This window comes from Molossus molossus, unplaced genomic scaffold (assembly GCF_014108415.1).
Source record: "Molossus molossus isolate mMolMol1 unplaced genomic scaffold, mMolMol1.p scaffold_m16_p_2, whole genome shotgun sequence".
NCBI classification, from domain to species: Eukaryota; Metazoa; Chordata; class Mammalia; order Chiroptera; family Molossidae; genus Molossus; species Molossus molossus.
Window position 1 is genome coordinate 138,737,291 of NW_023425355.1, and position 27,192 is coordinate 138,764,482.

General features: G+C 38.8%; 1 protein-coding gene and 1 pseudogene across 1 annotated transcript; both read right to left on the bottom strand.

Moving 5' to 3' along the window:
• ZRSR2 (zinc finger CCCH-type, RNA binding motif and serine/arginine rich 2) lies at positions 1-25,440 on the bottom strand. The gene is made up of 11 exons (XM_036270228.1): positions 25,373-25,440; positions 24,904-24,983; positions 19,866-19,947; positions 14,765-14,873; positions 14,471-14,557; positions 11,605-11,643; positions 10,896-11,014; positions 6,217-6,430; positions 3,411-3,466; positions 2,556-2,665; positions 1-545 (listed from the first exon to the last, which is right to left on the bottom strand). Exons 1-11 carry the CDS (start codon positions 25,411-25,413, stop codon positions 19-21), a joined length of 1,464 nt encoding a protein of 487 aa, XP_036126121.1. The 5' UTR covers positions 25,414-25,440; the 3' UTR covers positions 1-18.
• On the bottom strand, positions 18,243-19,578 carry LOC118636025 (annotated as a pseudogene).
• Positions 25,441-27,192: the final 1,752 nt, after the last annotated feature.

The window sequence follows — 27,192 nt, forward strand, 5'->3', positions numbered from 1 at the left end:
TTTAAAAACAAAATCGGTTTATTTGGATTTGGGACTATGAATAGTTCTGTCTCTACTATCTGACCTCCTCCCACCACGACTCCTGGACCTGGAGGGGCTGGGGCTCCTGGGGCTCCGACTCCGGCTTCGGCTCCGGCTTCGGCTCCAGCTCCGGCTTCGGCGGCTTCTGCTACGGCTGCCCCGGCCCCGGCTACGGTCCCTTTTTCTTTCTCTACTTCGTGAACGGTGCCTTTCACGACTTCTTGCCGAATGTCTGTGAGATTTCTTACTCTTGTAGCTACTTCTCCTTTTCCTCTCAGCTTCTCCATTCCTTTTGTAGGAACGGGTCAGACTGGGGCTTCTTCTCCTCCTGGGCCTGCCATAGTACTCATCATGGTGGCCCATCCTCTCTCTCCTCTCTGAGTTCTTACCAAAGGAAGAGCCAGACCGATCTGGAGACAGGTAGATGTCCCTATTAGCTTCCCAAAATTCATTGTTGGGATTTCTGAACACGTGAAGAAAGTTGCAGTGTTTTCCTCTTGGGCATTGCTGTATTTCATATAAACCTGCAATGGCACATTGAGGAAACAACATTTATTGCTGGTACTTTATCCTTCTTAGAAACTACATTTCTCATGTTGGATGTGACAGAATTGTTTTCTTCTTTGTATTATTTAAAAGGGGCTTACATAAATTGATGTTACGGTTTTGGTTCCCAGGACTTCAATATATTCAAGTGCTCTAACAAATGGCACTGTGAAAAGTAACAAATCAGAAGTCTTAATTAGCCAGGATACCCTGTCTTTCTACTGGATTATATGTGGAGTGCAACTGACAATGCAGATCCCTAATTAACACTTTAAGAAGATGGTAAATATTGGCCTAATGCTTTCAAATTTACCAAGTGCCTTTAATATGGAAGATTATTGTCAAAGGTGAAATCTATCTGAACAACTCAGAGATCTTTTTGGGGTTTTCAAAATTTTTTGAAAGCCGTAAATTTCCCAAATATATAAAACAGTTAAAAGTATAATACCTCCATACCACATACTATATACAAAAAGAAAGTCAAAATGGATCACGGTCCTGAATGAAAGACACAAAACTATGAAACTCTAAAGCAAACATACAAGTAAAATCTTCATGACATGGGGCAAAGCAACGGATTATTAGATATGACAGCAAAAGTAAAGCAAAAAAGAAAAAAAAAACAATAGATAAATGGGATTTCATCAAAATTAAAAACTTTTTTGCTTCAAAAAACACCATCAAAGTGAAAAGACAACCCACATAATGGGAAAAAATATTTGCAAATCATATGTGTGATATGGGACTTGTCTATAGAATAAATCATGACCTCTTACAACTCAGTAATAAAAAGACATATAACCTAATTAAAAATGGGCAAGGATCTGAACAGACATCTCTCCAAAGAAGATACACAAATGGCTAATAACAAGGACATAAAAAAAAATGCTCAAAAATAACCAAGCAGTTATTTTTTAAAAAAAGTGAAATTGTGTCCTGCTTTGGGGGAGTCAAAGTCACATTCAGAAGCAACTCACTGAAATCATACTGGATTGCCAGGAACTGACAAAAGTAACTGCCTTTACGGAGAACACAGTTCCATTTTTTTCAGCCTCCAATCCTTTAAACTTAAGGTATAATGGTTCTTCTGTTTTTCCAAAGCAAGGGAATTCCAAAATATTTTTTCTCTTCAATAAATGGTTTTTAAGTGACAGCATCCATTAAGATAAGGTTGCCAAAGATTCAAACTTCATAAATTATAGATTTTTAAATAAGAGGTGTTAAGCAGGCGAGTGTAAAGCAAAGAAAAGGGTCAGGGATGTGCTCTCCTAAGGCATGAATAGCTTCATCTCTTTGCTTCTGGGTACCTTAGCTATACAGTTTCACTAAGCCTATCCAAAAGAAATAAAAAAAGAACGAGGCCATCAAAACTGCTGGGTACTCATAGGACTGAATCATATCCTGATTCAGGGCCACTATCGATGAGTCAGTCTGACTGAATGTGCCCTCAACACATCCTACAGCTAGAATCAGTCTATTGCACAAAAGCATGTATTTCAAGTAAGGCAAGGGATGTTATAGGTAATGTTTTAGGTGGCAAAGATGACCAAGGATTCATTAGGGATAAAGATGGGGAAAACAACATAGCTCAAGTGAGGGGAGCCAATGAATAGCAAACACCTCTGAAACCGTGATAAGGAAGGGTGGCTTCCCATGGACACAACTTCTCAGGCTTTCTAAAGTGTCAGACACAGAGCTCCAGGACTGAGGACAAGAAGACCCAATTCTAGCCCAACTCTGTCACCAATACATTGTGACCTCAATCATGTCATGCACAGAGACCCAACAAGGTGTGTTACATATAGATCTAAAATGTGATGTCCTTTATCTAATCATCTCGGCTCATGTACTGCATGAGGTAAAAGCTATTTTTTATCCCTTTAAAAGATTATTATTATTAATAATATTAATATTATTATTAATTAGTAAGGATATCCCTTTATATAACAGTGGAACAACTGGGGAAAAATCATCACGTTATATTTTACCACAAATTGCCATTTTCCACCGGGTCACTGGGCAGAATTCACACTGAAGCTGTCGTCCTGCATACCATCGTCCATTAAACAGAGAAAGGGCCGCTTGGCATTCTTCTTCCCTTTAAACCACAAATTAAAAGACACTTTATAGTAATAATCTAATATATAGATTAACTCTGTTGTTAATTAACCCTTTTATTAGTTGACTGTAGGACCACTCAGCTTACTGCTTTTGAACTACTGAGAGAGTACACATTAGAACATTCCAGCTCCTGAAGCTCACAATTTATTCAGGAACTAATCCTCTGAGAGGTTCTGATGCATGGAAATTGGCTTGAGTCAAAGCTTCTTAAACCAAAAGATGGGACCATTAAAAATGCAGAAGTGTTTTCCTTTGTCAGAGATCATTGTTTCTTAGCTAAGATTGCTGTTCTTATTACAATGGTTAATGTAACCCATTAGCCACGGCGCGGCCCAGGCAAACAGCAAAATGAGCAGAAATGATACACTAACTGCACAATGAGATTACTTGGGGCTTCATTTCCTGGCTCTTTTGATTTATACTTTTCTATTCCCTATTCTAGTTATCCCTTTAGGTTTGTATTTTAATTATTAAAATTATGTAAGTAAAAATAATTATATTACAGAACATTCAAAACTATGTACTTATACAAAGAATGAAATTCAAATGTATTATTTTCAAATCCCTTCTATATTTCTATATCAGCTCTTACTATTTACATATTTTAAAATACCATGCATATAAAAGCTGTATTATTCAGTGGAAAGAATCCCAGACATCAACATAATCACAACACTGTACTGTGACAAAATGTGAAGACATTTTATGTTCAGAATACTTACGATTGGTACTGAACATACACATTTCCCCTCAGATGAGGTTCCAAGTTGCAGCTAACCTAAGGAGCAATGAAGAATTCTATCATTAAAATTTTTTTAAAAAACTAAGGAAAAGAATCCCTTTAGTCATCAACTGCACTTTGTTCAGGTCAATACTGCCAAAAGTAGTTATCAATTGAAGATTCCAAAATCAAGGTACTACCCCACTCTCAAGTCTATTTAAGGTATACTTCTACACATAGAAGGCTTGCAGGCCCCAATTATCTGACCCTGTTCATCCAGATCCTTTTTTTCCATAGATATGAAATGTTTCACATATGCACAGAAATACAGAGAACAGAAATCAGCCCATTGATACACCACCCAGATTTAACACTAACATTTTCTTTTTTGACTGAGAATTTTAAATATGTAAAACATTAAAGGCCCAGTTGAAGCTCTTCCATCCTATTCTCCCTCCTCCATCACATACATGAACACTATCCTTCACATTCCAAACATAAACACACACACACACACAGATATCATAGCCACACATACACAGGCACATACACATCAAATATATACATACATTATGTATAGACATCCACAGAAATGTATGTCTATTATGTATATATGGGTATACACATTTATGTATATGTATGCAAAGAAACATGTATATGTATTGACAATTTATAGCACTGCTTTGTACATATTAAAATTTTACATAAATAGTATTTATTCTACATTTTTTCAAGATGTAATCCCATAACCTTAATGACTAATTTTAACTACTGTATACTGGGTATATCAAATTATCAAATTAATTTGTCCACTTCTCTAACGACAGATATCTGAGGTGCTTATAATTTTTCAACAAACAGTGCAACAGTCAGAATCTGGAACGTGTGTCTGAGTGTAGGGATTTCTGCAGTGTGCATGACCACAAGTAGTGTGCAGATTTGTAGGTTTACAACTTCACTAGGTACTGAAAAACTACTCCCCTCTGAAGTGGTTTTACTAATTCACACATCCTTGCCCACTCTTGGTATTGAGATAATTTGTATTTTTTTACCTGATAGGTGTGAATAATCTCTCATTTTAATATGCACTGTTCCTATAATTAGTTAGGTTGAACATTTGATCATTTGCCTTTGAAAATGACATATCTCATTTGGTTATACTATTTTTTTATTTGGTTTTATATAATGGTATAAAAAGATCCTAAAATATTCATAGCCATATTTAGCTTTTATTTTTAAAATAAATGTTTAATTTTATAAATTTGTTCCAGAGTATTTTTATTAGTGCATAAAAAAAAAGGGCAGGATTCTTTTGGTAGGCCACGTCAGCTACTCCAGGGACCTTAGAGATCACTTAAGCCAGTGGTTCCCAAAGACCCATCATTAATTTTCCATTATAAATTTGATGTTTTGGAAATTTTCCTACTAAAATTTTACTAAACACACACATTTCCATTTATAACTTCCAATGTGATTAGCATGAGCTTGGCTGATAGAATTCTAAAGAAAAGAAAAAAAATACACCTGGTTAGTAGGTGGCCCATTGCAGGTAACGGTGTAATTTCCAATAACTGGTTCTGAAGTTCTGAAAGCAGCTCAACCACTAATTTAATGGAGCAGTACAATGTAGGGACCTCAGGAGGAAAACTGCTAATACTGTCCAAACCCCTCACTCTCGGGATGAGGAAAAGGCACGGAGAGGTAAGGTGACATGTTCCAGACTGCAGGACTAGTCCAACGGCACCATGTTGTGTGTGGCCATGCACTTCTACTTTAGTGTTTACTGGTAATGCTGAGAAGTAGTACGAAGATGGAAAGGCATACACGACAGAAATAAAAGACAAAGGGGAAATAATTTTTTTTTATTTTTAAAAATCTTGAAATTGGTAGGAAGAAGTACAGCTTCAAATTTCATGAGTGCTCCTGGTTAATAGTTGCTCTATTCTTGGCTGTTCTAACTGTCATTTCCAATAAACAGAAAAAAAAACACCAGCTTTACTCCTATCTTTATCTAAATTATGGGACATTTTCCTTACCTTAACAACAGAATCATTCAGAATTGCATCTAATTCATCACAAAGTTGGAGGCTTCACCATGGTAGGATTCAACTACTGGGTCCCGCAAGTGGTGGCTATTACATCTGACTTTACTCTTGCCTTAAGGAACGTGTTAGAATAATTCTGTGCAATCTGAATGCCTCTTTTTCATACCATATGCTGTACCACAAACCATGACTTTGGGAATGTTATGTTCAGTATTGAAATTATCCAATTGATAAAAACAATGTAAAAAAAGGAATCAAGATCTATATTCTAGGGTAGTTCCAGAAGAAAGAACATGTACCTGGGGTGGGACTGTCAATACAATGCAACAATGTGACAACAAACTCAATAAGTGGAGTGGTGTTACTTTGTGTATACTGAGGCTCTAGGCAAGACCCACTACCCATGGAGGGAGGGAGGGAGAGAAGATGATCTCCGTCATAGGTGGCCTCTAACTGAATGCTGGGATGGCTGTCTGTAAGGGCCTTCTGCCCAGGGTTCACTAGCTAGAAAAGTTAGATCACAGAGGTACTGAAGAGATGAAAGAGCCTTCCCCGGCTCCCAGGAACATTCATGCTAGTACATGAGTTCATGTAGTATCTCTACCGAGAGAAGGAAGTAACATTCACTGAGTGCCTGGGCGGTCGACACTGGGCCAGGCATTATGCCATCGCACATGCCCCTACCCTAGCTCTCTCGTCTCATCAGGTACTTCAGTGGGAAGTGAACCAATCCCCTCCTTCATGTGCACTGTACATGCTCACCTTAAACTGGATCACCTTCCCCACATTCTTGAACTCAGGGAGCACGTCCTCGTAGAAGTCCAGGAACTGCTGGTAGGTCTCCTCTTCGCTGTACTCCAGGCTGGCGTCGGGGTCATAGTCATCCCTTCTGCACTGCTCCATTCCAAACGTTGTAAACATGCTTCTAATAAGAAGGGTGGGACTCGATGTCGGGAAATTGTGTTTACGTGAACACCTGCATATGAAAGAAAAGTTTAAATTCAGTAATTCAATAGTTAGAAATTATACATAAAGAACTTGCTTTAAATTTGGAGATCAAGACTCAAGTAACTCGGCTATTTTGACTTAATTGTAAAATAATAAAACCCATTCAGACATCAAGTGTCAACACTTAAGAAAACTGTTCTAAGACTGACCAATATATTGACTCTCATCAAAATGTAAAGTTGGAAACTATTTCCAAGTTCATTTCCCATTCAGATGCCTTATGTGGGACTTAGGAGGAACATGAGAACAATACAATCCTGGTTCTATACAATCTTCATTAACCTGATGCTTAGAGAATAGGGTAATCTAAGAATTTCCAGCTAATGGAGTACTGCAATCTTATACATCTATTACATTTCAGTTTTCATGGCATTTTTACATTTTTCCCTCTGATCCTTGCAACCTATTAGCACAGCTGGGGCTATTATTTCTCCCTACTTTGTAAAGAAGGAAATTGAGGCCTAGAGAAGCAAAGTTACCCAAGTCAAATGACTAGTAGGTAAGAGAAGATCCAAGAGAGCTGAGTTAACCTACAGTCTACTATGGTGTGTTCATTATATAGCATGGTAAATGTAATTAAATTTTATTTAATTGAAGGAAGCACAATGTTCTTTTCATAGTATAAACTGAACCAGGCCACATCTGAGTAATTTTTAAAAAATCTTTTATATGAGTTTATTTTCTTTCTTACTTCCTTCTCCTAAAATAAAAGGGGGAGGGATGTGGTTCAGGATTCCAAATCATCAAAATTTTCCTGGTTAGATTTCTAGTTAAAAAGTTGATTAGGAAAAAAAATCCCCGCCCTGGCCAGTTTGGCTCAGCGGTTAGAGTGTCGGCCTGCGGTCCGGAGAGACCCGGGTTCGGTTCCCGCTAAGGGCACGTACTTCGGTTGCAGTTTGTCCCCGGCCCTGGTTGGTCGTGTGGGTGGCAGCCACTCGATGTGTCCCTTCACGTCGATGTTTCTTTCTCTCTCTCCCTTCCTCTCTCTCCCTCCCACTCTATCTGTACAAAAAATGGAAAAATATCCTCGGGTGAGGATAAAAAAAATAAATAAATAAATAAATCCCCAGAACTTAGGAAGAAAAAAAGTTAAAGAACTAGGCATGTGTTGGAAAAAATAATGTCCTAGAAATGACTAAATGTTTAATTCATACTCACTTTCCATGTCTGTAATATGTATCTGTACACCTAGTGAGATACTGCACACAGAATGCCCCACACACACTTTGCCCAGCTCGGAAATGTGCAATCAGTGGTCATCAATGTGAAATTGTCTATTTTCCAAAAGACCTTCCTAGATTATTCAGTTAGGGACCTTGTGATGTGATTCATCTTCTCAAGTACAGCTATGGACAGAATAAAGAGCAAGGAGGATTCAACCTGGCTGGTAGTGTTAACAGTGAATCAGAATTTTACAAGTATGAAACACATGCAGAATTAAATAAGAAACCAATTTAACAAGGTTAACATTCTGCTTGAGGACTTATTACATCTGAATAAACTTGGCTCTAGTTCCCAGGGTGTCAAATGAGCGTTTGTGAGTTCTGGAACAGAGCCAAAGTCCCCATCTAGGGAAAATGCCCCCTTGGCCTGTACAGCTCCTACTGAAAAGTCAGCTAAGACAAGAGAGATTTGGGGAGGCAGTCTAGTGCTATGGTGCCAAGCCTGTGTGATTCTAAGAATCACATGGGGAAAACAGATCCCTTAGGTCTAGCCAGACCATCTGTTCAGACCTCAAAGAGTGGGGGACTCATATTTTCAAATTAACTCCCCACCTGGTCCTGAAGGTCAGCCATGTTTGAGAACCCCTTGTTTAGAATGTTATTTACCCATTACTCAGATACTTGAATCAAGTAAGACTGGCATAAAATCACATACTTAAACATTACCTTACACCAAGGACAGCCAATAAATGGTGTGGGTCTCCAAATGACCCCTCTGGTAAAGCTAACTGACTGTGCCTCTTTTTCTTTTTTTAAGGGAACACTCCAGGTACCCACCACCATTGTCCATATATATATTGTAGTTAGGCTGCAATCATTTATCGAAGGTCTCTGTAAGAAACATTCTCATGAAAATTATGTATGTAACTGTTAACAAAACATCTATCAAAGTTATTGTTCACCTTCCTACTCAATGCCTTTATATAGCATTTCATGGGAGAAACATTTAGAATCTGATACCAGGAAAATTTCTGTCTTTCCAGAAATACCGCTCATTCTTCCTTTTTGGTAACAACTAGATAGCTTGTCTCTGCATGGGATGTATTCAAATCCAGGGCCAAATGCACAGCACTTTCACAACCCACTTTCTCCTCCTTTCTTTGATTTTGATTTATTTTATTTTATTAAACTTAGTGCAGGATACTGTGAACTTTCTTTAAATTGTTTCTGGAAAAGGGTGAGGTATAAATAACTATTCCGGTTAAGTTTTACTTTTCGTCAATAATTATGTTCTTTTAGGAGGAAAAAAATAAACCCCCTCAAAGCTCTGACTCCAAAAAATACCAAGTCTAGAAAGGTTCTAGAATTGAATTGTACTAATTATAAAAACAAAATCAAAGAAATGCTTAGGCTATGGAAGTGTTGTCTGATGCCATGACAAACCTCAACAGAAAAGAACAGTGTGTGATCCAGAGCAAGTCCCTATGACTTCCCGTAAAAGGGGCACAGTGTTTTTGTCTGAAGGGATGGTGCTAGATATTGTAACTGCTAATTTCTTAGAATCTGACTTCACAACTCATCACTTAAACAATATATCAAATCACTCTGCTACTTTTTAAAAATAGTTGTTATGGTGAAATTTCATATGCCTATCAAAATATTAAGAAATGTTCACAAAGTAATCTGACACTGTCAGTACTTCCTTGAAACGACTCTAGGGGGGTGAGTTTTGAGAGCCTCACAGGCCATTCCCCTTTCTGCAAGTAAGCACTGTCAACTGATTTCCTGAAACTGTTTAGGACATCTTCCCTTCTGTCTTAAGTCCAACAGAAGGAGAATCCAGAATCAGATGACCACAAGTATTAAAATTCAACGAGGAATCCTGAAGCTGGAAGGCCTTAAACGCAATCTGGTTCAACTACCCACACAGATGTGAACTCCTATTGAGTCTCAATTGTCTTTCAAAGGTAATACATTTTTTCCTTTGGTGGGGGGTGTTTTACATCAATCATTACTATTTCTTGATGAAACTGAGTATACATTTGAAAAACACTTGTAAAAGTATAAAGGGAAATAAAATTTCATTAGTTCCCAATTTCTCAAGAGGAAACTTTCATTATTGACCAGATCCTGTGAATCCTTTCACAGATCTTCTGGGTGTATATAACCCTACTATAAAATACAAAATGAGTTACACACCCTACATTAGGGACTCTCAAACCTGGGGCACATTATAATTGTAAATTTCAATCCAAAGGCTGCCCAATTCTCAGAGACTGTGATTTACTCAATCTAAATTAGGACATAATTTTTTACAGCTTTCTAGATGATTCTAATGTGCATCCAGGGTTGAGGACCACTGTTCTTTAAAAAATGTAAAATGCACCCTGGCCAGTGTGGCTCAGTTGGTTGGGCATCATCCTGGGCACTGAGGGGTTACTAGTTTGATTCCTGGTCAGGGCACATGCAGGAGGCAGCCAATGATGTTTTGCTCTCACACTGATGTTTCTCCCTCTCTCTCTCCTTCTTCCTTCCTCTCTAAAAATATCAATAAAAATCTCTTTTAAAAATGTAAAATTGTATTAAGGCTTAAATTTTAAAAGAAATACAACAGAAAGATAGAGAAAGTTCATATTTTCAAAGAAGGAAATGAACTTATGGCATGGATAATTTTATAAATAAGAAATATGAGAGACAACATACAGTTTTTCATTGAATACATATGAAATTGCCTATTCATATCCCTTTTTTGGAATTAATAGGACACTAAGATATGATTAGACCTTTTCATCTGCAGAATGCATAGTAATAATTAGATTTGGTCTCAGATGGATTCATTCACCATTATGAATGATTTACTTAATTTGAGTTATTAATTCATAAACAGGCCAAATTATAAAAATCACCATTGCCTGGCATATAGTAGGTATAAATGAATATTTGCTAAATGAATGAAGACATCAACACTTAATTTTCCACATGACTATCTTGTTTCAAAAACACTGATGCAAGAGGCAAGGAACAAGAGTATCTCACAGAATAAGGGCAACACTATTCTACCTGCTTTCCCTGTATTCACTCATTTCAGCCTCATTACCCCTTTATAAGCAGAGGACAGACAGCTGGGGAGCTGGAAAAGGAGCAAGTACACAGCAGATGCTTGACTGTGAACACCTCAAACTCAAGCCCGAGTCACCCCCTAAAACAGAACTCAAAAACCTCAAAATCTTGAGGCACTTAATTCTGACATGATAAAGCAAAATTAGTTACCTATCTCCAAATCTGCAAGCTCCTGTTTTACTGTAGAATGGACAATTAGCTCGATCTTTCTCCATTATTCTTAAGTCCATGGGTGGTTCTGGGTTTTGCCACGTGGTACTATTTTCCAACTGTTGAAAATAACCATGACTTTACTGGTGGTATAAAAATCTATTAAGAATTAAATGTTTAAAATGTATTCAAATATTTTGGTCAAAATAAAGATGAATTCTTTTAATAATATACACACTTAAGTTGTAACATGCAATTGAGACTTTACAAACAATTATGCTGAGGCACAAGCTGTACCCATTAGCAGGCATCACTATGGCAACCAGGAGCAGTCACCAAGGTTTCCTTTGCCCATCCATTCTGAAAATGGTCGAAGGACTTCTTAGGGAGCCACCACTGATAGAAATCAAGGTTCCTCTAAAGCCGGTTAAACGGTCCATTAGAGGGTAAGAGGGTGTGCTTGCTGTTTCTTATCTGTACATTAAGGACCATAAACAAGTACAGCCCACAGGGGTGATTTGATATCATTTGCTTTTTGTTCAGTGATAACTTTTGTGGTTCTTACTGCATAAATCAGAGCCACAAAAGTAATCCCAGATATTTCAGACGTGATCTAAAGAGCCAACTGAAAATTAACATTGCTGGAAGTATTATTTTTAAAGAAACACTCAATCAGTCTCAAATTCTTAATGAAAGGTTTTGAAAATACCTCATTTTCAGCTCGCTCCAGCATCTTCTGCACAGCCTCCTACAAATGGTGCAAACATAGGACTAATGAAAACCTGGAAGTCAGGTAAGTCACATCTGGTTTCTCTGGTTAAGAATCTCATGTGTAAAAATTTTTAACAACCTATACATACAAAAAACTTCAGTTTCTAGTTTACTTTCTACAGCACAGATCTTCTGAAAAGGTGTCAAAGGATATATACTTGAGTTTTTATTCAAACAGGACATTTAATGGCTCAGATTGCAAGTATATTTAAGCATATATATCATATTCTAGTTATTAACATGAGGTATTATGAATATTATAAAATACAACATTAGCAGAAACACCATAAATATTTAACAAATGCTAAAATATGACATGAACAGTAGTAATTAGGATTGATGGAAAATCTCAAACTTTCAGATAAGGCAAAGGAAGTCCTGCTATATGCCAGTAGATTTTACCTCATTGGCATCTTAACAAGTTTTGAAGTTATGGTCAACAGACTTCTCTTCCCTAGCCCCTTAAAGCATTACATAAAATACTTGTCTGTCTACCTGCTCACTTGATAACTCTACCTGGTTAGGTAAGGGTCCTCAGTAATTTAAATGCACAAACAAAAACTCTACTTTTTCTTTATCCCTCCCTTACCGCTCTAAATGCCCCATTTCTGTTCACACAAAAAACCTACAAGTGCATGACTTGAACTCCCCTCTATTTCTTTCCCCTCCTTGTACATTCGGTGTACCAGCTAGAGTCCTGTTAACTCTGCCTCAGCACACCCCAAATTTGTGTACTTATCTGTATTAAGCACTACCCTCATCCAAACCACCACCCATGTCCTATCTGAAACAGCTGCCTTCTAACTGGTCACCATATTTCCAATCTTGCCTCCTTGCTCACCATTCCCCACCCCCAACCCAACCCCCCTTCTTTATACAAAAGTTAGAATGATCTGTTAAAGGTAAAGATGTAAATTATATGAAGTCACTCCCTGCTTTAAAACCCTTCAGTGGCTTCCCATTACATTTAACATAAAATCCAAATTCCTCCTTCGAATCGAGGAGGCCTTAGGTAATCTGACCCTTTCTACCCTCCTGACGACCTCCCCTGCTGCTCTCTCCTTTGGTTTCTAGGATTAAGGCACCCTGACACTCTTTTGGCTCTATGCTCAGGCCTCTTCCCTTTGCCTGGACCCCTTTTCTCCCTGAGATTTCTGCACTCCGGTGTCAGCTCACACGTCAGCTCCTTGGAGAAGTCTTCCTTGACCAGGCAATCTAAAGTACTTCCCTACCACAGTCACTCTATCACTTGATTCTCTGCTTTATTTCTTTACAGCACTTAACATGATCTTATACCACTTAAAATGAGCTCTTTTGCTCATTTATCATCTGAACTCTCCACTCTAGAAAACTAATTCAATGAGAGCAGGGACTCTCTTTTTGGATGCTTTAGCTCTGTCTACTAGAGAAGTATCTAGCACAGAGCAAAAACACAAATTGCACATCCCTCTACATATGCTTAGAATATATTTCATTTTACTAGCTTCTCCTTAATGTTTCATCAGACTTCCTTTGAAACAAAAGCCTTAACTTTTGGAAAAGAAGCCTTAGCTTTAATCCAATGTCAGAAAGACCTCAATTGAAGAACATTCTATTAAAATGGGAATTGATTACTCTCTATTAAAAAATGACAAGCTGCAAACAATTGTCCTGTCCCTAAAAACCTAACATGGTCTTGCCTTATCTGAAAAGCAGTGCTCAAATAAAGGTGTTTAAAAAGTTGCACTGGACTTAACTAATAGCTTGAGACACAAAAAACAAAGGTCACAGAGGCTGCTTTTATCCCATCATGACTAGATGTAAATAAATGCATTTTTCCCCAGGATAAAGTGATTAACTACCCAAATCTATGCGATTCAAACCCAGCCATATTATAGAAAAGATACATCCTGATGAATGACTCAAGGAAAGATGAGCTGTGATATCTTTGAAATAAATACACTGTTAAGGAACAGCAACAAAATATACCAAATCAACTTTTAAAAAGAGTCCTGAAGATAGAGGAGATATAAACATATAACCTTAGAATTTTTTAAATGAGCAACTATGTGTTAGCTGCAATTGTATTATACCACTTAAAATTAGCTCTTTTGCTTATTTATCATCTGAACTCTCCACTCTAGAAAACTAATTCAAGTTGGAAAGAAAGTCAAGATTTAATAACAAAAAACTTTCCAAATTCCTCAATATTTGAGTTCCTGATTTCCTTCAATCAACTAATTCTTGCTGACATGTCATAAGCAGTTAACTCTCTTGTAAATTAATGTGGAAACTATACAAAATATTATTCTCTAAGTTAACCCATATACCACAGTACCTCAGAAAAACATTGCTCTAGAGTGGCACATAGTATAAATATTGTAAACAAAATAATAAAGTTTTATTGGAATGGAGCCACAACCATTCATTCATAGATTATCTATAGCTGCTTTCATGGTACACTGGCAAAGCTGGGTGTTTGCAACAGAGACCATATGGACCATAAAGCCTAAAATGTTTATGCCCCGGCCCTTTACAGAAACAGTTTGCCAATCCCTGGTATAAAGGGTAATATAGGTAAAGCTGAAGAAAAACCTTAAAGTATCCTCCACTGCACAGATGAAAATAAGAGCACCAGAAGGATACTTAGTGTATACTTTACTAAAAACTTAGTGTATACTTTACTAAAAACATGACTCTTTCTAAACAGAAAACTGGAGTCCAAGCCCTGCTATGCCTATACCTTATTCTTCAACCCCATCACTTGCCACATCTGCTCACTAAGAGGATACGCAGTGCGTTTATCCTCCTGTGACAGGAATCACCTCTCTTTCTCTCTTCTCCTGTAGCTTCTGTTCCTCCTCTTCTTTCTCTCTTCTCTGCTGTTCTTCCCATTCTTCCTTTAACTTTCTCTTTACAGGGGGAGAAAAAAAAAAGGAAAAGTAATACTTTTTCAGACTCACTTTTTAAAACATTTAACAAACAGGGCAAATAAATGAAAAACTTTTTTACAACTCTGGTAAAATGGATGATATCTATTTTTTTAAGTTCAAGATATATAACTCTTAATGAGTTTTGGTTAACTAATTAGTTAACTGGTTATCTGATTAATACTGTACCTCCTGTTCTTCCTGTCGTTTTCTAGCTGCTTCTTCTTTTTCCTTTTTTATTCTGAATTCTTCTTGTGCCTTCTGTTCCCGCAGCAACCACTCCTCATGTAATTTTTGCCTATCAATGTGATAATGTAATCAAATAAAAGAAATGGGCAATAATCTATAAATACACACACATACACAACCAAAGAGTAAAAATGACATGTTTGTAAATGATTAAACTATCATGGAAAACATTTTCTAGACAGCAGTTAAGTGGGAGTAAGAGGGTTAGAAGACATGAGTAAACAATCTTAGAAAAACACTATATTTAGAAAAGCACTACATTTCAGCAACTATCTTCCTAGAGAGTAATAGCTTAAAATCACTACTTCTACATTTCATATCTGTGACATCTTTTACATAAAATGATGACACAACTTTCCCTGTAGGTTGACCATTGTGATGTTTAAGTGCCAATAAAGTAAGTAACAAGTTTCAAAGCCACATTTAGATTTTCACATCCAGAAAGTGTTATCCTTCCTATTCTGTGCATTTTAAAAGTGGCAATTGCAAGACTGCAGTACTAGGAAAAACTGGCATCTTCTGCCATAAACCTTTGGACTGCTACTCTATACACTTAAGAGACTCCCGTGGTTTGCCTCAAGCACTGAAACTGCTGAAAGAAGAAAAATAAAACTACATCATGATCATGTCTTTAAAATGAAGAAAGCTACAGGCTTTAAGAAAAGATGACAAGGAGTTATAAAAATAAATTAGCAGGCATCTAGTTTAATTTTTAAAATGACCAATTACAAAGAGTAATGCTATCTTAAAATGGTACCTCGGACATCTAATACACAAGTTTCTAATTTAGAGACGGGTTATATTTCTAAAGTTTATTAGCCATCTGGGTGTTTAGAATCTAGATTGCATGTCCCCACTGAATCTGGAAATGGGAAATGAAATATGAGAAATTGTGCTATATGTCTTCAGTAACATTAGGAGTTAAATAAGGTTTTATGTTTAGCCTGGGGACCTAACCACAATTTCAAATACTCTATTGGGAAAATATATTCTGTTTCCAACTGCAGATTCTAGGAACACGTATTTTAGCCATGGTAGAGACTGGCATATTGCAAATGTCAAAAGTTATACATGGATTTTTGACTGTGCAGGAAGTCGGTGCTCCCAACCCTCACATTGTTCAAGGATCAACTATGTAACATCATAACAGAAATCTATAATAATAAGAACCAGAGTTATTTCACAACCTCCTATCTGCTAACACGATATTAAGCACTATGCACTTACCACCTCATCTAACTGCCCCAATTCTATGAGGTAGGTACTATGATTGACTTTATCTCCATATTTAAGGCAGGAAATTGAAGCTTAGAGAGATTAAGCAACTTGAACATAGCTAGTAAGTAGCAGGGCCAGGACTGGAATGCAGATCTGGCTGAATCCACTCCATGTTCCCAATAACTATTACATTTTTTTTCTTTTTGGCATTTTGATAATTTCACCTATTAATATATTTAGGTAGATAACAGGAATTAATTGTAAGAAAAGAAGCAACATTTCCAATGAACACACTAAATAACTAGAGAGTGTCTATCAAGTTTTTTTTCCTTTAAAAAATGTTTTTATTGTGGCAAAATATACCATAAAATCTACCATTTTAACCATTTGAAAGCATACAAGTGAGTAGCATTAAGTACATTCACATTGTTGTGTTTAACTTTAAAAAAAGCTACCCCTTGAAATGAAAAATACTGACAGAAAAAAAAATATTTTTGCCATCTTGGGATGAGGGAGGCCTTATTCAGTCAGACACCAAGGCCAGATACCATGATGAAAGTTGATAACATGAAAATCAAATTATGGTAATTAATGCTGTAAGCTAAGTAAGGACTGATGACGAATGAGAAAAAATATGTATCACACATATGCCAGATAAAGAATCAATATCCTTAATCAAGTAATAACACTGCTTACACAACAAGCTTAAAAAAAAAATACCAAAAGAGAAAGATGCAAGACTTAAGTAAGCAATCTACAAATAGGTAATAAAAGATATAAAAAGATACTCAACACTACTAATTAAGAAACGTACATTTGAAACAATGAAATACAATTTTTAACTATAGGAGTTTATAAAGTTGGTAATACCTAGTGTGAATGAAGGTATGGGGAGATGGGCACCTTGATTCACTGTTGGAGGGCCTGCAGACTGCCAACTGGGATGCCCTTCCTCCTACCTGCCCATCTACATTGTATGTGTATTATCCTTTGACCCCAACTATTTCATTTCCAGGCATTTTCCTATGGAAATAATAGGACAATTATCAAAGATATATATAGTCACTGCAACTTCTTTTTCAATCCTCACCAGAGGACATGTTTTTCATTGAGAGAGAGAGAGAAACACCAATATGTGAGAAACACTGATCGGTTGCCTCTATATGCACTCCAGCTGGGATCAAACCCACAACCTGGGTATGTGTCCTGACTGAGAATCAAACCTGCAACCTGTACATGGGATGATGCTCCAACCCACTGAACCAAGCCTTTTTAAAAATTTTTATTTAACAACTTTTTATTCCTTACCCAAGGACACTTTTCTATTTATCATCAGATAGAGTGGGAGGGAGGGAGAGAGAGAAAGACAGAGAGAAACATTGACATGATAGAGCCACTTCGACTGGTTGCCTCCTGCGCGATCCATCCAGGGCCAGGGACGAACCACAACCGAGGTCTGTGCTCTTGACCAGAATCAAACCCATGACTCATTGGTCTGCGGGCTGATGCTCTACTGAGCCAAACCAGCCAGGGCAGCAAGGCTTGTTTTTTTTTGTTTTTTGTTTTTTTTTTATCCTCACCTGAGGACATTTTTCCATTTTTTGTTCAGATAGAGTAGGAGGGAGAGAGAGAAAAAAAAACATCGACGTGAAAGGGACACATCGAGTGGCTGCCACCCGCACAACCAACCAGGGCCGGGGACAAACTGCAACCGAGGTATGTGCCCTTAGCGGGAACCGAACCCAGGTCTTTCTGGACTGCAGGCCAATGCACTATCCGCTGAGCCAAACCGGCCAGGGAGTGTTTTTAATGCAACTTTTTATAATGGTAAAAAAACATAAATGTAAATTAATGGTAAATTAATAGTACAAAGTAAGTAAATGTTATTTAATAGTAAATAACCGAACTGTCCATTAGTAAACTATAAATTATGAATGAATAATAAATTATGCTATATCTATACAATGAATACCATGTTATCATTGAATTGGTTGAGTTAGATCTCTGCATCAACACTAAATAAATGGCCTATATATTTAAAGAAAAAAGCAATTTATAGAAAAACTTGTTTAAATATCACCCAACTATAGAAATATACATGTACAACATCTATACTTTCTTTCTTACTTTTTTTTTTATTTGAAGAAGTCATAAACAGCATTTATTACCTTGGTGTATCACACTGGTCTTGCTGCTGTTCCTTCACATTTAATTAGTTTTCCGTCTTCCCTCCCTTTCCCACAGTCTGGCTACACAGTGCATCCTTGAACAGTTAGCTCACAGCAGCAAATAGGTTTATTCCACATCTCTGACACCATTCATTCACATGGTTCAAGTTCTGGTCCACATACCCTTTCCTGCAGGAAGGCTAATGCTTGTGGAAAGAATTTATAATAAACCAGGCCTCCCAGGATGGCTATCTCCAGTAAGATGACAATGGAAAGTAGCAGCTTATTGGTTGTCACTTTTCTGGACATTGACCAGAGAACTGGCTTTTGCTCATGTTTTCACTTGTATTTACTAGTCTATTCTTGTTATGTTCTAACTGGTTGTGTTGCTCTCCCAGCTCTTCTATTTCTAAGTCAATCTGGTCTGTGGCAATCGGATGAGAATGCTCAATACTCTGGGTGGCCTGGTTCAGGCTGTCAGGGCCTTGCAAAACCAATGCCCTCTGAGACTGTAGCCGATTCATATGCTCATTCTCTACAGTGTATGTGCCATATATCATGTCTCCTCGGCCCTTAGATAAGGCTGTCAAAGGTGTGCCTCTTACTTTCGGGTGAAGTTTGGCAAGATCCTTCTGGTAGGTTGGAAGCTCAGACATCATAGGGTTGGGTAAAGATAGGGGTGCATACTTACCTCCTCTTCCATCTCCGCCAGAGTTCCATTTGCTTACTGTTGCTTTTCATTAAAATCTCTGATCACTTTCTTCTTCTGTCCCTCCAGTCCCCAGGAGCCCCAAGCCTGCTCCTACCCCAGTGGTCAGCTGCCCAGCCCCGCAGGCATCACGGTGACCACCAGGACCCATGTCAGCCACCGCCTTGGACGAAGCACTCCCAGGGAAACTGGGTCCTCCCCAGCCTGAGCTAGCACTCTATTCTATCCAGGAGGAAATGCCCACACGAAAGCCTGAGAAATCAGGTGGCAGCGCTGCTGGTAAGAGCAGTGGGGCACTGTGCTAGCAGCAGTATGGGAGCTTTGGAAATATCCAGTGCTGGTTTGGGGAGAGTGCCACAGCAAAAGGGACTGTGGGGACCCGCTGGATGGCCACCACATTCTTTTTTTAATCTTTACCTAAGGATATGTGTTATTGTTTTTTTTTCAGTTGATTTTTAGAGAGAGAGGAGGGGGAGAGGGGAGAGAGAAACATCAGTGTGGTTGCCTCCTGTATGTGCCTGGACCAGGGATCAAACCCAAACCTGGGTATGTGCCCTGACCAGGAATTGAACCCATGACCTTTCTGTGCAGGGGAGGATGCTCCAACCAACTGAGCTACACCAGCCAGGGCTCTTTCTTACATTCTTAACAGTCACCATCTTTGGGTGTACTGAGTTCATTAAAGCCCTTTCACTTTTTATACTTCTTAATTATTTGGATTTTTTTTTCAAAATATTTATGAATTAGCAAAAACAGTAAAAAATACTTCCATTAAAAAATGATATCTAGTATTGTCCTGTCAACTAGGAATTTAAATAAATTATCCAAGGTATTTTATAAGACTTATTTTGGATAAAGGTTTCATAAAGACCCACATTCGTTAGTAAAGATATAATATTCAAATGAAATAAATGACTTCACAAGAGGTGCTTCAATCAGTGCTGACCTCTCTATCTCCAACAGCTTCTCTTCTTGTTGTTGTTCAATAAAAACTTCCTCCTCTTCCTCATCCTTCTTCTGTGAGAATCCTGAGGGAATTTAAATGTTTTATTAAACTATCTGAGTATTAGAAAACCTTAGTCAATAATTCAGAAAAAAACTTTCGAATAATAAGTCTCCAACTGCCCAAATTTGGTACAATCTGAGCATCAAAAAGAACAATATTGGTAGTTGATAACACATTAAATTTAGAAAGTTAATCAGTGGTTCCACAGTGATACTCAAAAAGGTGGTGGGGATGTGGGAGGAAACATCCATCTTTGCAGAAGAGTCGTGACTAAGAAATATAGAAAGACTTAATTAGAAAAGCCATCACTTTTTTTTTTTTTTTAATCCTCTCCCGAGGATATTTTTCCATTATTTGTACAGATAGAGTGGGAGGGAGAGAGAGGGAGAGAGAGAGAGAGAGAGAGAGAGAGAGAAACATCAATGTGAAGGGACACATCGAGTGGCTGCCACCCGCACGACCAACCAGGGCCGGGGACAAACTGCAACCGAAGTACGTGCCCTTAGAGGGAACTGAACCCGGGTCTCTCCGGACCGCAGGCCGACGCTCTAACCACTGAGCCAAACTGGCCAGGGCAGAAAAGCCATCACTTTTGCAACCCCCAGTGTAAGAACTAATTTAGATAAAGATGTAAAAACACTGGATAAAAGCTTGCTAGGAAAAGAATATTTATTTACACCATCTCAAAATATCAGCCCACAAATGAGTACTAATTATAAGAGGGAAACCCTCTTTACAATGGAGCCATCTGATTGGCAACAATGGAAGCATCAGGAGAAGACAGACTAATCCAGAATGCAGGGTATTTCAAAATAATCACATCTTGGTTTGAGAAAGTTTAATGGCCTATACATCATATCTTTGAATTTTTGTTCCTTTACTTGAGTGCAAGTTTAGTGTTGTTGTCTTCATATTTTTGAGATGTAGGCTGAAGTATTTAGGGGTGAGAGGTCATGATATCTGCAAATGACATGCAAAGGGTTCAGAAAAAATGTGTATGTATGTATCTAATGTTAACAACAGGCAAATCTAGGTGAAGGGTTCATGGATATTTATGGTAGTATTTTTTCAACTTTCTGTACATTGGGACATTCTCAAAATAAAAGCATGGGAAAACAAATTTTAATATAATAAACACATATCCTGTCCTGGCCAGTGTGGCTCAGTGATTAGAGTGTCAGCCCATGGACCAAAGGGTGACGGGTTCAATTCCCAGTCAAGGGCACATGCTTGGGTTGCAGGTTGGGATCCCCAACTCTGGTCCGAGTGCATGTGGGAGGCAACCAATCGATGTGTCTCTCTCAAGACACATCAATGTTTCTCTTTCCCACCTACCCCCTTCCACTTTCGCTAAAAATCAATGGAAAAAAATATCCTCGAGTGAGAATAAAACAACAACAACAACAACAACAAAACACATATCCTTTCCTCTTCAGAATTAAATTTGAGGGGAAAAAATGAGAACTAAAGTGATCTTAAAGATATGTAACAGGAGAGCTCAGGCTTAAAGGAAAAATATTTTGTGTTTGTCACATATATTGAGTTTAGGTCTAACCAAGGTTCACCGCATCTTAGATAATTTACTTTTCTTAAGCAAGTAAATTTTATTTTTTCAACACCTGAAATTAAAAGAAAATTAGTAAAAGAAAAAAATTAGGTTAAGTTCTTTTTTTATTTTTATTTTTATCCTCACCTGAGGACTTTTTTTTTTTTTTTTTTTGCATTTATCTTCAGATAGAGTGGGAGGGAGAGAGGGAAGAAGAGAGAGAAACATCGATGTGAGAGAGACACATCGACTGGCTGCCACCCACATGACCACAACATGGGCTGGGGACAAACTGCAACCAAGGTACATGCCCTTAGCAGGAACTGAACCCTGGACTCTCTGGTCCACAGGCCGACGCTCTAACCACTGAGCCAAACCAGCCAGGGCTAGGTTAAGTTCTAACTCACATAGAATAATATCTAATGATTCAGCCAGGCCAGTATGGCTCAGTGGTTGAGCGTCAACCCATGCACCAAGAGGTCACCAGTTCAATTCCTGGTCAGGGCACATGCCCAGGTTGTGGGCCCGATTCCCAGAGGGGGGCATGCAGGAGGTGGCCAATCAATGTTCTCTCTCATCGATGTCTCTATCTCTCTCTCCCTCTCCCTTCCACTCTCTCTCTAAAAATCAATTTAAAAAGTTAAAGAAATATCTAATAATTCAGATAATTAAATGAGCTAATGTAAATAAAGGGCTTTCCAGATAATCTGATAGAGGCTATGATTGACTGACTTACAGAGGTATGTTTAGGCTAGACATTGCCTGGACACAGCCAATACACAAAAACATATAGCCTGATTCATTCAATCCCCCATCATGTCTCAAACAAGCTCACACACTCCACAGAGGTGATCACTAACAGTTTTGGGTGTAGCATTTTCTCTACATATATGCATCCTTGCATACATTTGATCATACATGTGCAATATATCTAATTGTATTATAAATGTAACTATATATGGAATCACGCCAGTTTTACAACTGGCTGACAAGGCAGCTCATTTCAGGTTAACTAGAACTGGGAGCTAAAGAGGCTACTTGTAACTGAGAGGTTGACATTCCAGAAATTTCTACCAATCATTTGTCAATACACTCTTATAGCAATTCTTTAGAATATCTCTATATTCTAGCCTTCTGGATAATGTTTACCCATCCAATGTGTGCTACAAGGACCAGCAGTATATGGTAGGACATAGTATTCATGAAGAAACACTAAATAAAGAATTGTGAGTTGGAGTGGACAAAAGTAGGAGCAGTAATCCAGAGACAAGTATTTAAGTCTTAGATCTGCCTTTAGCCATATAATCCTGAACAGACATGTGACCTGTATCCTTCAACTGACTAAACTGCCAAAGGATATTATGCCTGTCTCTCTACAAAGGCTCACTCTGAACACACTTTCCAACATCAAGGGCGGGGGGTTAGGGGGGGATCAATGCAATGCAAACAACAGCTATAGGGTTTAAAATGGAAAATACGAGACATTTAAAAAAAAATGTTAGAAGGAAACAGGTTAATGAACAAAGGTAAAGGTAGCTGAGAACTTTAAGGGAGTGGGGAATCCCTAAGAGCATCAATAATTCCAACCTATGCTGTTTTCCCTTTTATCCCTGATGCTTTATCCTGTCTCTGTGGACTAGTTTTGAATGAATAAAAAAAGGAGGTGCTAACAAAGGTTGCAGTTAAATACACTGCTGTTTCCATTCTAAATATTCCAAGCATTGCCACTAAAATGATTACTAGGCAACTCCAATGGTAAATAAAACTTGTATGGCTATGTTTCTCAAGGTCCAAGAATCCTGGTTACTTAAGGCCATGGTCTGTGAACTGCAAGAATTGTTAGGATAAGTTAATAAGCATATTCTGGATAATCTGGATGGCAATCATTATAGCCTAGTACTCCAGTGTGATTTCAGTGCTTCCAACTGCATTTATAACTACTATATAATTTTATAACTAAGTAGTACAGTGATACCTCGGTTCTCGAACGCCTTGACTTTCGACCAAATCAGTATTCGACCAGGAGATTCAAGAAACTTTTGTCTTGGAATCCGAACAAATATTTGGAACTCGAACTTCCGAGATGAGCCGAGTTGAGCCGAATGGCGTTCATTCGGCCCAGCGCGCCTTGCTTGCGTCATCAGTGTGAGTGCAGAGAGAGAGTCACGCTTTGTGGAGAGAGTCACGCTTTACACTGAATTTAACCCTTAGACATACTGTACACTTTTATTTCTTGTTGAGACTTATGTTTTTCTACATATTATATACAAATTAGGCCAGTAAATAGGCATTTTCTGGGGCTTGGAACGAATTAATCCAGTTTCCATTATTTCCTATTGGTTTCATTGCTTCGGTTCTCGAACAATTTGGTTCTCGACCGTCCTCCTGGAACGAATTATGTTCGAGAACCGAGGTATCACTGTACTAATTTTATTATATTAATATATTTATATACATTTAATATATAAACGTTAGATTCTGACATATGAAGGACACATGACACCATAGCCAGTACAAGTGAATGTCCTACAGTATTTTAACAGGAAAAAAAATAGTAAATAACCACAGGGCAATAGTATTAGTAGCATCATTTCAAACTCCAATCAGTGCCATATTCATGTTGTGAGTATCTGTCTCCCGTCATCCATAACATCATATTAATGTAGATGTGACTTTTTGTTGTTGTTGTTAATCCTCACCAGAGGATATTTTTCCATTGATATTTAGACAGAGTGGAAGGGAGGGAGAGGGAGATAGAGAAACATCGATGTGAGAGAGACACATCCATTGGTTGCCTCCTGCACGAACCTGACGGGGGCCAGGGATCGAACCTGCAACCCAGGTATGTGCCCTAGACCAGGAATCAAAACCCTTTGGTCCGTGGTCGATGCTCAAACCACTGAGCCAAACTAGCCAGGGCTAGATGTGATTTTTACTGGATGTGTAATGTCACTTGGTTTTGTAATGTGTATATATGTTGCTTTATAGTTAAATAAGAGTTTTGTAACTAGTTTTATGCTTATATATTTCAATAATGTATTAATAATAACTTGAGTCAACAAAGGGTCTCTTACATTACTCAAGTTTGAGAGAAACTTGCAAAATATCTAAAATCCTGAACTCCTGCTGGTTTTGCGAAGAAAAACATTCACCAAATACTTACTCTGTGCAAGGGCTGGGTGCTTCTGTAATAGGAGATAGTTCATAAATACTTACACATAATCAGTGGATGATGATTTGCCATGACTTCTTGCCCAGCTCTGAGTACCGTTACATTGTTTCTGATATGGGTCTAACATAACTTTACATGGGAGGCAGTAGCCGCCACAAGCAAGTCTTACCAGATACAGTTATTGTCATCCTTCCGATACTGTGTCAAGTTAGGGCGGAAGTGGCGAGAACAACACAGAATACAGATGAGGAGTCGGTTACCTGAGTCTCTCAACCGAGCGAGTTCCTGCCGACGTTTCTTTCGTTTCTCCTTCTTCAGGGCGGCCCGGTACTTTTTGTGGCTGGAAACAGGAGACAAGCACCCTCCAGCGTCAGTGGCGGCACCTGCCGCGCTGCCCGCCTGAGCTCCCCTCCCCTCCGCGCCCAGGGACAGGAAATCGCTCGGGTTTCCTGGACCGAAATTTTGCTTCCCGTGTTTTGATTACACAACACCCACGCGCAGACATCAGGTCTTCTTCACTCCCGCCACCTGTTTCCCTCCACGGTCCCCTGACCCCGCACACGTTCGTGACAGTTTGGATCGCGCCACGGGGAGGGCTCGAGCTGCCGCGGCGGCGCGCTTGCGGGGCCCACCTCCCCCCTTTTTGTTCCTGTTTAGACATCCTCCAAGCCCAGACTCGGCCCGCTCCATCCCCTCTCTGGTCAGCTCATCTCCATCAGTCCACCTTACCTCAGTTTGTCCGGAAGCATCACTGCTTGAGGCGCTGCCATTTTACCAGCGCCACCACGCCCACAAGAACCTGCCGGAAAAGGCGGTTTTAGGAGACTGCGCAGCCGCGCGTGGGACCACGTGGCCTACAGTCTCTCCGAAAGGGGTGGGGCGTGCCTCTGCCCGGGCGGCCCAAAGCCAGAAAACGGGAGGTGCGTCCTCGGGAACCCTGCACAAATAAATGTCTTCTCTAAAATTCCTATTCCACCCTGCAAGTATTTCTTCCGTCCTACCGTTCTCCACACCACAGTCTAATGGCTTGTGGCCAGGAGGTTAAAGTCACCCTTCTCCCTCCTTTCTCCTCATCCACTCACGAAGCCTCACTCTACCCACAGCAGTTTCGCAGTCCGACTTCCCCAGGCACCTCCCCATCCCGCGGTTCCACCTATCAGAGCCTCAGACAAAGCTCCAGACTCACCCCCTTCCATTCCCACCTGCCGGCACCAGAGGAGCATTTAGCTCCCTGGCCTCCCCCATCCCCCACGCTCTCCTCCAAATCAAAATTACTGGGCTACCCGATTTCTAAACGTCCCCGGCTCCCCCTAGTTCCTCCTTGAATCATTCAACAGAAGCCCAAACTCAAATAAAGCCTGTCCTTACTCCCTCTTAGAAAGACACCTGGAATAATACACCTCCAAATTGATCTTCTCCAGCTCAGTGCATCAGTAACCAGAGACATAGGCTATGGAGTTGGATGGACTAAGAAACTCAAGCCTTGGCTCTCTGATTTTGAGTAAATTCCTTAATGTCTAGTCCTCAGTTTTCTCATTTGTAAAAATCGAAATGGTAATAGTAGTTTCCAAAGCTTTGCTACATGTTGGCATAGTGCTTGGCAATAGTTACTGTCCCTGATAGATTTGTTGCAACCATCCGTGTGAAAACTTCCCGACTGCCTCAAAAGTGCGTTAGGTATTTGCCCTGCTTGCACTCCCAGCAGTTATTTCACCTTTCCTAACATCTATAACACTATATTGCAATTTGTTGCTTTCACAAGTCTGCTGGTTGCACTGAATCTTAAACTCCTTGAAGGTAGAGACTTGGCAGTTTTATTCCCAAATTAGAGAATGCCCTGAGTGAGGCAGAATGTAGATATGCAAATCACCATTTTGCCATTTCCTTTGACCAGGACTTATGCTATGCTAAGAATCACTGCCATTCTGAAGGTATCAGTATATGGGTTGCTGTAACATTTCTTATAAATTGCACCAGACTTTTAGGTAATAACAATAAGAAAAAATGTCTGCTAGGAAGATACTCCTAATATAAAAAGCCAATTCCTTTTTTGAATGATAGTTATCATTTAAATTGGTAAATCACAAGATAAAAATAAGGTAATTTAATGCAAAGATACATTCATTCTATGTTTATTTATTTCTTTAAAATTTTTTTTTCCTTTTATTGATTTTAGAGAGAGAGGAAGGAAGAGGGAGATAGAAACATCAATGACCGAGAGTATCGATTGGCTACCTCCTGCATGCCCCCCACTGGAGATGTGGCCCACAACCTGAGCATGTGCCCTGACCAGAATCAAACCAGCGACCTCCCGGTGCATGGGTCGATGCTCAACCAGTAAGCCACACTGGTTGGGCTGTTTATTTATTTCAATAAATAAAACAAGGTTATCTTTATTCTGCAATATAACATATATTTCCTATTTTTCTTGGTGTCTGAAATACATGTACTTATTCTCCTTATTCTCAAATATGTATATGTATATTTCGGTTTATCCCCCTTCTATGGGAAGATACCTACATTTATATTGTATATTATCAGTAGAAAAT

Coding starts and splice junctions, on each gene's coding strand:
- ZRSR2 (XM_036270228.1), bottom strand. CDS start 25,413: ATGGCAGCGCCTCAAGCAGTGATGCTTCCGGACAAACTGAG. Junction 24,984..25,372: donor ATGCTTCCGGACAAACTGAG/GTAAGGTGGACT, acceptor TCCTGTTTCCAG/CCACAAAAAGTACCGGGCCG. Junction 546..2,555: donor GTGGAAAATGGCAATTTGTG/GTAAAATATAAC, acceptor GTGCCATTGCAG/GTTTATATGAAATACAGCAA.